General features: G+C 45.6%; 1 protein-coding gene across 2 annotated transcripts in view; it reads left to right on the top strand.

The window, feature by feature from the left end:
• Nucleotides 1–221: 221 nt before the first annotated feature.
• Nucleotides 222–13253, top strand: part of DOCK11 (dedicator of cytokinesis 11) — a 266917-nt gene continuing 253885 nt past the window's right edge. For both annotated transcript variants that reach the window (XM_044269084.1, XM_044269085.1), the window contains exon 1: nucleotides 222–425. In XM_044269084.1, coding sequence (XP_044125019.1) covers nucleotides 324–425 — 102 coding nt within the window. In that variant the 5' untranslated portion in view covers nucleotides 222–323. The remainder of the gene's footprint in view (nucleotides 426–13253) is intronic.

Here is a 13253-nt window from a genome sequence, read left to right on the forward strand (position 1 = left end):
TGCTGACAGATGCCCTTTAGCTCGTGGTATGCCAGGTGGAAGCAAAATGTAAAAAAAAATGTATATGCTTGGTCCCTAAGTTCCAAAACAGGTGTCGGACCTTAGGGGGTTAAATGTCTGCAGAGAGGACCCTGGTGTGAGGAGCCCCCTGCCCTCAGCATCCACCTCACATGTGTCCGGCTCAGCCTCTTCTCTGACTGAGCAGAGGAGGAGGAGCAGCAGCGAGGAGTGCGAGGGAGAGCACAGCTCCGGAGTATCGCTCAGCAGCCGCCCTCACTGGCACACAGGCGCCCGGGCACTTCTCGGTGCCACCTATCTGCACCATGTCCGAAGTGAGGAAATTTACCAAGAGGCTCAGCAAGCCGGGGACGGCGGCCGAGCTGAGGCAGAGCGTGTCTGAGGCGGTGAGGAGCTCGGTCATCCTGGTGAGTGCCCACCCTGTGCCCTGCCTGCTTTCACCCCCTATACTACCTAGAGGGCAGTGCCCCCCAGCCCTGTGCACCGAGGCGCTGCGCCCACCCTGTCCCCACGAGGAGATGGTTGTACAGGAAGTTTGCAGAGAGCTGTGGTTCCTCTGTTCTCCTCCTGACTCGTGTCTCACTGGTGTCACTGAGCTGCTGGGGGCCACGGAGTAATGGGGGCACCTCATGAGGACCCTGCTGCCCTCTCCTCCAGTGCAGGGACCATCTTTGTTATTGCTGGTTGATGGAGGCCACACCCTGGCTGATGCTGAGGAGATGCTTGGACAGCCCAGGTCCTGCAGTACTCACAGGGGCCCAGCGGCACCACAAGTGAATGGAAGTGTCTTGCCACCATGCCACATGTATGTAATGTATGTCTATGGCAGGGGTCAGCAACCTCCGGCACTCCAGCTGTTGTCAAACTACAATTCCCAGCATGCTCCATTCATTTCAGAGCAGGCATGCCCAGCCTGCGGCCCTCCAGCTGTTGCAAAAGTACAACACCCAGCATGCATTGATAGCCTATAGCTATTAGGGCATGCTGGGAGTAGTAGTTTTGCAACAGCCGGAGGGCCGCAAGTTGAGCATCTCTGTTTCGAAGCAATTATGCACACTGGGAGTTGTAGTTTTACAACTGGTCTCCTCGTCCCCTGGTCTATGGTGTGGCAATGCTATACGGCGACCTGTCTCCAACTATGTTAGATCTGGGATGTCACAGGTAAGTCACGTAGCACACGGGCTAGAACTTGGGCGCGACTCGCGACCCAGAATCCGCAGTGTCGGATTATATGTGACGGTCGCGTTGCATCGTGTCGCCATTGATGTACGTTATAACAAAATGTCGCGAGACATTGCACGACATGTCGCAGTTCAGCCGTACCGGAAGCAAGACATGCCGGAGTTTGTGTCGCAAGTGGCATATCGCACGCAACATTAACTCCATTGACTTTGATATAAGTCACCCGCGACATGGCCTTGTTTTCACTGCCACATCCCAACCCTAGAATAGTCGCACGACAGCAAGTTACGGACAAGTCGTCAGTGTTTTTGTGTCGCATGACTTTTCTGCGACGTGTCGCCCGGTAGTACTATGCCTAAGTTACCGAGCCCTATGCACCTTGATATTGGAATAACTATAAAACAAGCTCGCGGCCAACTTTAAAAAAATGTCCTTTTGGCGGCACACACACCCAAAAATATTATAGAAACGAGTCTATTGCACAAGTTTGTCAGAAACGTGAGACAGGAAATAGCTGTTGTCGTGTGTGTGAAGTGAAGCATCCTTCATACCCCGCGAGACGTTACCGCACATGAGGTGCGAGGCCGAGGCAGAAAAGAAAGTCCAGGAGGCAGTTTTTTTTTTTTTTTATCCATGACCCTATGGAGTCTCACAGTTTGTGATGCCCCCTACCATAGAAGCAGACTGCACCACTGGCAGCGAACCATGCCTGATTACAGTGCCAGGTCCTTGGAAGAGAGCTATTCTGGTGCCGTATAGCCTTCCCCCCTCTGAGAGTGGTCGGCCGATGTACGGGATGGCAGCAGGGGGCATCCAGGTGGCGGGAGAGTTTTGGCTATGTGTATACAGGATAATGCTGGTGTTGGTGTGGCAGATGGAGGGTCTGGACGAGGAAGGGAGGCCCTTTACTGAATGTCCTTAGAGTAAGACCCTGCCACTTAATAGGTGGGACATTAGAATATTTCATTAGCGGGATTGTGCCGCTATATATCACCAGGATATACCGCCACATACTAATCGATGGGATCCGATAACTGGGACTGGCAGCGGCACTAGTAAAGCACTTCCCCATGTAAATGCGAACATTCTTTTAGCTGAACGTACCGCGAAAGAGCGTTATAGCTAATTTTTATTTTTTTGTTTCATTGAAAAGTGCGCGAGGATCTGGTAACTCAGTGGCAGCTGTATACAACTGTATAGGCCTCACATCAAATGTTCAGAGCAAGAAGAAGTAGCTCTCTCTCTATATATATATATATATACCGTATATATATATATATGTAATCCCGCCATTCACCTCCCCTCCCCATGCTGCCATTTCAAATAGAAAAAATAAAGTAAGGACAGATCATAATTTTAGAGCCTAGCAGATGACTACGTGTCTCCTCCGCTATAACATGGTCACTACCTGTAGCTCCTGCTGCTAGGCTTGACATTTAGGCATATAGTATCGGAATCTGTAATACCCTGCACTGGCACTTCTGTAATACCTCACACTGGCACTTCTGTAATACCCTGCAATGCCACTTCTGTAATACCCTGCACTGGCACTTCTGTAATACTCCACAATGCCACTTCTGTAATACCCCGCACTGGCACTTCTGTAATACCCTGCACTGCCACTTCTGTAATACCCTGCACTGGCACTTCTGTAATACCTCGCACTGGCACTTCTGTAATACCCTGCAATGCCACTTCTGTAATACCCTGCACTGGCACTTCTGTAATACTCCACAATGCCACTTCTGTAATACCCCGCACTGGCACTTCTGTAATACCCTGCACTGCCACTTCTGTAATACCCTGCACTGGCACTTCTGTAATACCCCGCACGGTCAGTTATGTAATACCCTGCACTGCCGCTTCTGTAATAGCCTGCACTGGTACTTCTGTAATACCCTGCACTGCCACTTCTGTAATACCCTGCACTGCCACTTCTGTAATACCCGGCACTGCCACTTCTGTAATACCCTGCACTGGCACTTTTGTAAAACCCCGTACTGTCACTTCTGGAATACCCCGCACTGCCACTTCTGTAATACCCTACACTGGCACTTCTGTAATACCCCGTACTGTCACTTCTGGAATACCCCGCACTGCCACTTCTGTAATACCCTACACTGGCACTTCTGTAGTATCCCATACTGTCACTTCTGGAATACCCCGCATTGCCACTTCTGTAATACCCTGCACTGCCACTTCTGTAATACCCGGCACTGCCACTTCTGTAATACCCGGCACTGCCACTTCTGTAATACCCGGCACTGCCACTTCTGTAATACCCCGCACTGGTACTTCTGTAATACCCTGCACTGCCACTTTTGTAATACCCTGCACTGTCACTTTTGTAATACCCTGGACTGCCACTTCTGTAATACCGTGCAATGCCACTTCTGTAATACCCTGCACTAGCACTTCTGTAATACCCTGCGCTGGCACTTCTGTAATACCCTGCACTAGCACTTCTGTAATACCCTGCGCTGGCACTTCTGTAATACCCTGCGCTGGCACTTCTGTAATACCCTGCACTAGCACTTCTGTAATACCCTGCGCTGGCACTTCTGTAATACCCTGCAATGCCACTTCTGTAATACCCGGCACTGCCACTTCTGTAATACCCTGCACTGGCCCTTCAACAATGACAGACTTACAATTTTCAGGGATTAAAAGTCCAAATGGCTTTTATTTTTCATCCAGTGTCATGCAAGTTCATTAGTCACTTTTTACGCATCCACGTGTGTGACCTACAAAAATAAATCACTTTGCCCGTCTGGGCGCTAACTATACATTAGGTTACTTCACCTATGTACTTCAAATCCAAACACAGGGGGATGAGGCTTTGCACAGCCCACAGGCCACATGGCTTCCAGCTACTGACTCTGAATGAGGCGCTTGGCCCTGTGTTTAGCCCCATCTTAATGAGCCCAGCAGTACACCTGGGTTCATGTCAGGCTTGGGGAAAGTGCTGTACTGGAAAGGGAGGGAATGGCAGGTTCCTCTACCAACCCACCCCCATTATATAAAAAACCCAGGCCCATAAAACACTTCATCAAAGTGCCTCATCAAACTACACTTTGCCGAAACAACCCAGCTTTCCTGGATTCTTTTACCTCACCCATCTGAACATTCTGGGTAAGATGTACACCCTGTCCAGTACGTTACCATACACCGTGTTACAACCAGTATGACATCAATGTCATGTGTCCACAATATCATTATGACAAAAAATCATCTTATGTTGTATTTTTTTTGTAATAATTGCATAAATGTGATTGAATACCCCTCCCCCCCAGACCTACCGCTGTTGGGCAGCACATAGCAAGTTCAAAATGTCTCAGCCCAAGTATGGATGGAATTCTGATGTCTGGTGGACAGAAAAACTCGGATACCGTTGAACTTCATATATACAGGTCCTTCTCAAAAAATTAGCATATTGTGATAAAGTTCATTATTTTCTGTAATGTACTGATAAACATTAGACTTTCATATATTTTAGATTCATTACACACCAACTGAAGTAGTTCAAGCCTTTTATTGTTTTAATATTGATGATTTTGGCATACAGCTCATGAAAACCCAAATTTCCTATCTCAAAAAATTAGCATATTTCATCCGACCAATAAAAGAAAAGTGTTTTTAATACAAAAAAAGTCAACCTTCAAATAATTATGTTCAGTTCTGCACTCAATACTTGGTCGGGAATCCTTTTGCAGAAATGACTGCTTCAATGCGGCGTGGCATGGAGGCAATCAGCCTGTGGCACTGCTGAGGTGTTATGGAGGCCCAGGATGCTTCGATAGCGGCCTTAAGCTCATCCAGAGTGTTGGGTCTTGCGTCTCTCAACTTTCTCTTCCCAATATCCCACAGATTCTCTATGGGGTTCAGGTCAGGAGAGTTGGCAGGCCAATTGGGCACAGTAATATCATGGTCAGTAAACCATTTACCAGTGGTTTTGGCACTGTGAGCAGGTGCCAGGTCGTGCTGAAAAATGAAATCTTCATCTCCATACAGCTTTTCAGCAGATGGAAGCATGAAGTGCTCCAAAATCTCCTGATAGCTAGCTGCATTGACCCTGCCCTTGATAAAACACATCGGACCAACACCAGCAGCTGACATGGCACCCCAGACCATCACTGACTGTGGGTACTTGACACTGGACTTCAGGCATTTTGGCATTTCCCTCTCCCCAGTCTTCCTCCAGACTCTGGCACCTTGATTTCCGAATGACATGCAACGGTCCGGTGCTGCTTCTATGTAGCCCAGGTCAGGCGCTTCTGCCGCTGTTTCTGGTTCAAAAGTGGCTTGACCTGGGGAATGCGGCACCTGTAGCCCATTTCCTGCACACGCCTGTACACGGTGGCTCTGGATGTTTCTACTCCAGACTCAGTCCACTGCTTCCGCAGGTCCCCCAAGGTCTGGAATCGGTCCTTCTCCACAATCTTCCTCAGGGTCCGGTCACCTCTTCTCGTTGTGCAGCGTTTTCTGCCACACTTTTTCCTTCCCACAGACTTCCCACTGAGGTGCCTTGATACAGCACTCTGGGAACAGCCTATTCGTTCAGAAATTTCTTTCTGTGTCTTACCCTCTTGCTTGAGGGTGTCAATGATGGCCTTCTGGACAGCAGTCAGGTCGGCAGTCTTACCCATGATTGCGGTTTTGAGTAATGAACCAGGCTGGGGTTGGCTGGGAGTTTTTAAAACCCTCAGGAATCTTTTGCAGGTGTTTAGAGTTAATTAGTTGATTCAGATGATTAGGTTAATAGCTCGTTTAGAGAACCTTTTCATGATATGCTAATTTTTTGAGATAGGAATTTTGGGTTTCGATGAGGTGTATGCCAAAATCATCAATATTAAAACAATAAAAGGCTTGAACTACTTCAGTTGGTGTGTAATGAATCTAAAATATATGAAAGTCTAATGTTTATCAGTACATTACAGAAAATAATGAACTTTATCACAATATGCTAATTTTTTTAGAAGGACCTGTATTTCATGTTTGCCGTTCATAACCAGCTGAAAAGGTCCAAAAAGGGCGTTGGATGATTATATAACCCGCACTGTGCTGAATGGAGGCATGAGAATGAACATCACAGGTCTCCAGAAGCCTCTGATATTTTCTCAACGTTTTTTTTTTCTTTAACCAAAGCTAATTAGCGAGGCTGATGGGACAGATTTGTGGTTGATGTTACTGGTCGTGGTAAAAAAAGGACAGTTGGACGTTTGAAGAGGAAATTCTCGTTCTGTACCCTCCGCTGCTGTGACAGTGGTATTATTAGGCCCTGGCACCATGCCCTGTGTCTTTAAAGGGCTCAAGCAGAGCTGTATTTCTGCTCAGTACAACGTCAGAGTTTAATGGAGATGTAAACTGGAATCCATGTATGGTGTATGAAGCTTTACTGTACTTCTTGTAGGTTGACAGATCTGACAGTAACAAAAAGTGTGGCGTGCTCCTTTGAACTCTGTATATTCATCCCTAGAAGCACTGTATTGCCTGTCTCTGTAGCCACTGTTATATTGACTGGTTTAAAGAGCAAAGATACCCATCTTTTGTCTCTAGGTTCAATAGCTGCCGAGATAGAATAGTTTTTATATTTTTGAAGATTACCTATTTTGAGCACCAAGGGGCTGGTTGTAGTGCTTGGAGCACCGTCCCTCGTTGCTCTGTGCACTCCTCCCTCCCCTTTAAATGACAGGACTGGACTGTCACGGCGCGGTGAATACACTCCACACCGAACACAGAAGGGAAGGGAAAAGGTACTAGGCCTGGAAACTAGGGATTGGTGATGGTCACCACCTAGAGAGTCCCTATTCTGAGCCCTGACGGCTATGAGTATGAACAGACCTTGATGGTAGGTTTTCTAGCTGACCTGTGCCGCTTTTTCTATTGGCTGGCCACTATGTGAGATTTATGCTTTATAGTGCACATATTTTTGATTACGCTGGACATGTGTAACATCTGTTTGAGGGTAGTAGCAGCATAGGTTAGGTGATTCTGGCACCTTTATACGTCTGTTGTTTTCTCTTTATTGTTATTTTTATATTGTGATATGCTATGTATATGGAATTTTTATGCAATAAAATGGATTTATATTTTTTGACTATTTTGGGCATGTGTCGTTGTTTGTGAGTGAACAACATTGTAGGTATATGTTGGTTATTGCATTTATGCACTGAATTATTGTTGGTATATTGAGACCTGTTTTGGTCTTGATAGTAGGAACTTGGAATGTTCATACGCAGAAACGTAAGCCCTATCTCACCCTAACAGGGCCCTGCAGATAGTGTCAGGACACGGATGGCCTATTCCTTCTAAGATTAAGGAATAGTAGACCCCCTCAGGCCTAATACCAGATGGTAGGGGAAAACAACAAGCAAAGAAGGAAAGACACTTAACTTCTGAAAGTATGTGGACGAGCAGGAACTCAGAGGAAAACCAACACCAGAACTTCCACAAACAAGGAGCTATCAACCTCATAGCATGATGGGTGACACCAGGCTAAATAGAGGAGAAGGAATGACCACTTAAGCTATACCTGAGACAAGGGGTATGGTCATCCCCAGCAACAACACAGCAAAGTGAAACCAAAGAGGCTGTCAATCACGTGCAGCCAGTCTCCTCGATCTTCTGGTCCCTGTCACAGGTGGGACCGTGACATGGACATCTCGCCTAGCCCCGTCTTCTTGTGTTTGCATTCTACTCGGATTCTGATAATGTGTTGTGGTCAGTATGTAAGTGCCGGCACTGCTTGGTGGCAGTGGACATCTGGAGAAAGGAGAGACAGCTATTATTTGGGGAGAAGACAATACTTACTGACCTTTCCATCCTCCCAGCAACTGTAATCCTCTGTTGTCTATGAAGCCTCCAGTGTTATCAGTCCACACCAATGTGGAGGTGGAGCGCAGCTGCTGGGAACTACATATTGGCCACAGCACATTAGCAAAAACATGCATTCCTAGAGGAACCTACTGACACCAATGACCGTTTCTACACCATGATAATGACTAAGTGAGCCACTGTCAACCAAGGGAGAGGGGTGAGTGCACAGGGTGTCGCAGTGCTTAAAGTGCTACGGCCAGTCCCTTGGTTCCCAAAATAGGTCAATTGCATAAATATAAGAAGTATTATATCTTGGCAGAACTTGGTCAGTCAAAGTGGTTGGACCTCTGTCCCTGATGTACCATATGGAGATTAAGTATTCCATTGGTGGTCATCGGAAACAGAGTTTTGATTTCTCGGGCATACATTTCTTTTCAAAAACCACCAACTACTTGAAAAAGAATGCTATGTCGTCCGAAACATCACACTGTATATTTGCTTGGTGGTGAAACTGATTAAAGTGGTTTTCGGGGACTTTTTAATTGATGACCTATCTATCCTCTAGATAGGACATCAGTTTCTGATTGATGAGGGTCTGACACCCGGGAAGGCGCGGGAACCTAGCTGTTTGAGAAGGCACCAGCGCTCCAGTGAGCGCTGTGGCCTTCTCGCTGCTCATACATTATATGCGATAATATGAATATGCCTTATTCACTTCAATGGGGCTGAGCTGCGCCGAGGCCATGTGACTGATAAATGTGACATCACATTGCCTAAGAAAACCTGCTAGATGGCTCTGCGCTAGTGTGAACGCTGCTGCCTTCTCAAACAGCTAATTGATGGGGGTCCCGGCCATCAGATCCCCATCGATCATATACTAATGACCTATCCAGAGGATAGGTCCTCAGTATAAAAGTTTTGGAGAACCCCTTTAAATACCTAAAGTGCAAAACATATATCTACAAGTGCTGTCTCTAATTGACAGAGGTATGCTTTTATGTGAACAAGATCAAGTTCAGTTACCAAGAGCCCCTTTAATCCCATCCAGCTGGTGCAAAATGGGGCCACAGCTCTCTGCATCATGGGTCCGTCAGTGTTCGTCCAAGCACTAGAATTCCTCGGTCAGTTCTGCTGAGGTTCCCAGGGTTTGGACCCGCACCAGTCACACATTCATACCCTATCCTAAGGATACGCCATCTATACATTGTCCATCCAGCCCCTTTACAGTTGGCAGTCTTGGGGTTATTCCTTCAAACATCATTCTCTGAATCTGTGCTGTGTACATGTAACGCTGCGGCACCAGTTCCACCGGATTCATAGTCCTCTCCCCTTTCTAGGCTCTGGCCTCCTGTCCACTGCGGCCGAGTCACCCCTGAGGTCTCTCCAGTCTAAACATCTTTTTTCAGTTTCAGAAAATGTCTTCAGTGAATCATTTGGCTGTTGTGCCGCTCATATGACCTGCCAATGTGATCCCACCATGTAAACACGTTTTGCAATACTCAATAACTCCTTCTGTTTCGCTTCATAGTCAACGTGGTTTCCTTTTTCTAGTGAGTTCATATAGTGCTTGATAAAATGTACAATTATTTCTACTAAAGAATCTTAAAGGGGCTGTGTCACTTCAGCACATGGTAGTTATCATGTATAGAAAGTTAATACAAGGCACTTACTGATGTATTGTTATTATTAGGGATCAGCGAAGTGGATTCGCATAAAACTTCGTTCTAATTCTGTACGGAGCAGGAGCTCCGTACAGTATTAGAATGTATTGGCTCCGATGAGCCGAAGTTATTGCTTCGCGAAGTCTCATAAATTAATTTATACTGTAAAAAACATTTACTGAACTCAGGTTCGGTTCTAAGTGGTACCTTGGAACCGAACCAGAGTTCGGGATTTTTTTTTTACAGTATAAATCAATTTCTGAAGTTATTATGCGAAGTCTCGCGAGACTTTGCGAAGTAATAACTTCGGGTCATCTAAGCCAATACATTCTAATACTATACAGAGCACTTGCTCCGTACAGTATTGAAACAAAGTTTTATGTGATTCTCTCATCCCTACTTATTATCCATATTAGTCATTTTTCCATCACATTATACACTGTCCTTTTCCAGGGGTTACAGTCACTGGAGCGGCTGATGTGTTTTCCTATAGTGTGCAAGCACGACCACCGCTGCTGGATTGCAGGGTGGTCGGAACCCCTGGAAACAAGCAGGGTATAATGTGAAGGAAAAATGAAACCAGCAAAGGAGGCAATTCAGGAGGTGTTCACTGTGCGCTAACAATGATGTGACGTCCGGATTCTGTGTCTCAATATGAATTCGGCAATACCAAACTTGTATACTTATATAGGTTATATTCTTTTTTTTTACTACTTTAAAAAAAATAAAAACCTTTGAAAAAAATCTAAATTTTCTTTGCATCACCATTTTCTAACAGCCATAACTTTTTTATATTTACATCAGGGCTTTTTTTTGCTTGACTTGAACTGTATTTTATTGGTACTATTTTTGTATGTGTACGACTTTTTGATCACTCTTATAAAATTTTTTTTTTTGGGGGGGAGGTGACTACAAAATGGTGAATCATGTGGTTTTCATTTTTTTCCCATTACAGTGTGCACCAAACAGAATTTTTACAAAATATTTTAATAGCTCAGATGTGGCGATACCTGATATGTTACTTTATTTTACTGTTTATATATCTTTGTATGTAAAATATGAAAGTGAAATTTTTTATTTTTTTACTTTTATAGTAATAATTTTTAACTTCCTTTCACACTAGCGTTCGATCGGAGCTACTTTCACACTAGCGTTCGATCGGATCCGTTCTGAACGGATCCGATCATATTAATGCAGACGGAGGCTCCGTTCAGTACGGATCCGTCTGCATTAATAACTTAGAAAAAATTCTAAGTGTGAAAGCAGCCTGAGCGGATCCGTTCAGACTTTCAATGTAAAGTCAATGGGGGACGGATCCGCTTGAAGATTGAGCCATATGGTGTCATCTTCAAGCGGATCCGTTCCCATTGACTTACATTGTAAGTCTGAACGGATCCGCTCGCCTCCGCATGGCCAGGCGGACAGCTGAACGCTGCAAGCAGCGTTCAGCTGTCCGCCTGTCCGTGCGGAGGCGAGCGGAGCGGAGGCTGAACGCCGCCAGACTGATGCAGTCTGAGCGGATCCGCTCCATTCAGACTGCATCAGGGCTGGACGGAGGCGTTCGGGTCCGCTCGTGAGCCCCTTCAAACGGAGCTCACGAGCGGACCGACGAACGCTAGTGTGAAAGGAGCCTTAGGGGGACTAGAACCTGGGATCTTTTGATTCCTTGTCCTATTCACCCTGATACAGATCTATTAGGGTGAATAAGATTTTGACATGCACACGGCTGAAATTTAACCCACTCTGACACTGGTTTTAATTAAAATTATCTCCTTGGAATACTGCTTTAAGCAAACCTTTTAAGGTGGATTTAGACGCACCAATAATGTCCAGATTATTGGGGACAACTGTTCCTGCGAGTAGTCGTTCCTGATCATCTGGCCAAATGCTCGTACATCGGGTGATCCTGTTGCTCGTGGAGGGACCACCAATCATGGCTTCCGAGCAGCAGATTGTGTGGTCTAAGGGTCCATTCACACGTCCGTAGTGTATTGCGGATACGCAATACACCCGGCCGGCACCCCCCATAGAACTGCCTATTCCAAATAGTGTGCTCTCCGCATCTCTTCCGGCCCCATAGAGAATGAATTGGTCCGCACCCATTCCTGATATTGCGGAACGGATGCGGACCCATTTGCAGACGTGTGAATGTACCCTAAACAGCGATCTTCTGCTCAGAAACCATGTTTCTGTACGAGGATGAGCGATCACATTAGCCATCCCCTGTCTTCATACAGTGAAGGAGATCACTGCATGTAAATATGAGATAGATAGATGATAAATAGATAATAGATAGATAGATAGATATGGGATAGATAGATAGATAGATAATAGATAGATAGATAAATAGATAATAGATAGATAGATAGATATGGGATAGATAGATAGATAGATAGATAATAGATAGATAGATAGATATATATGGGATAGATAGATAGATAGATAATAGATAGATATGGGATAGATAGATAATAGATAATAGATAGATCTCCTCCAGTTATTGTACTGGTGCAATTCCATATTCTTCTAGTTGACCGAATGTATGTAGAGGGCAGCATATACACGGCAGCATATACAGGGCAGCATATACAGGGCAGCATATACAGGGCAGCATATACACGGCAGCATATACAGGGCAGCATATACAGGGCAGCATATACACGGTAGCATATACAGGGCAGCATATACAGGGTAGCATATACAGGGTAGCATATACAGGGCAGCATATACAGGGTAGCATATACAGGGCAGCATATACAGGGCAGCATATACAGTGTAGCATATACACGGCAGCATATACAAGGCAGCATATACACGGCAGCATATACAGGGCAGCATATACACGGCAGGATATACAGGGCAGCATATACAGGGCAGCATATACAGTGTAGCATATACACGGCAGCATATACAAGGCAGCATATACACGGCAGCATATACAGGGCAGCATATACACGGCAGGATATACAGGGCAGCATATACACGGCAGGATATACAGGACAGCATATACACGGCAGGATATACAGGGCAGCAGTGAATTACCAGCTGAGAGTAATGGCATAGCAAAAGGTCATGCAGGGCGTGTAGCTGTACATCTCCGCATGTGATGCCACGTTGCCCCAGGACTTATCACTCAGTCCATCAGACTATTTGTATCTACTAAATGTAATTATATTTCATGACCCACAAAGCAGCCTTCACTGTAGACACGCTGGATCTGTTTGTCTGCTCAATAATAGCCCTACATGCAGAACTGACTGCTTCTAGCCCATTATGTGGTTCTTCATTCTGATTCTCTCTGATGATAATCAGTTATCAGTCTTGTGCCTTTTTTTTCTTTTTTGGGGGGAGGGGGGCTTTTTGGGCTAGCAGAAAAGCATTGAATGTCATGAGTTGTTTGAAAGTTTTTTTTAATGTGGAGTGTGTGGGGGGGTTGGAATAGGGTTAGGGCCCTTGCAGACGAGTGTGAGCGGATTAGGTCCGGATGCGTTCCGGAAAACTCGCACCATTTTGCAAGCAAGTTCAGTCAGTTTTGTGTGTGATTGCATTCAGTTGTTCAGTTTTTATCGCTCGGGT

Source organism: Bufo gargarizans, chromosome 9, assembly GCF_014858855.1.
Source record: "Bufo gargarizans isolate SCDJY-AF-19 chromosome 9, ASM1485885v1, whole genome shotgun sequence".
NCBI lineage: Eukaryota > Metazoa > Chordata > Amphibia > Anura > Bufonidae > Bufo > Bufo gargarizans.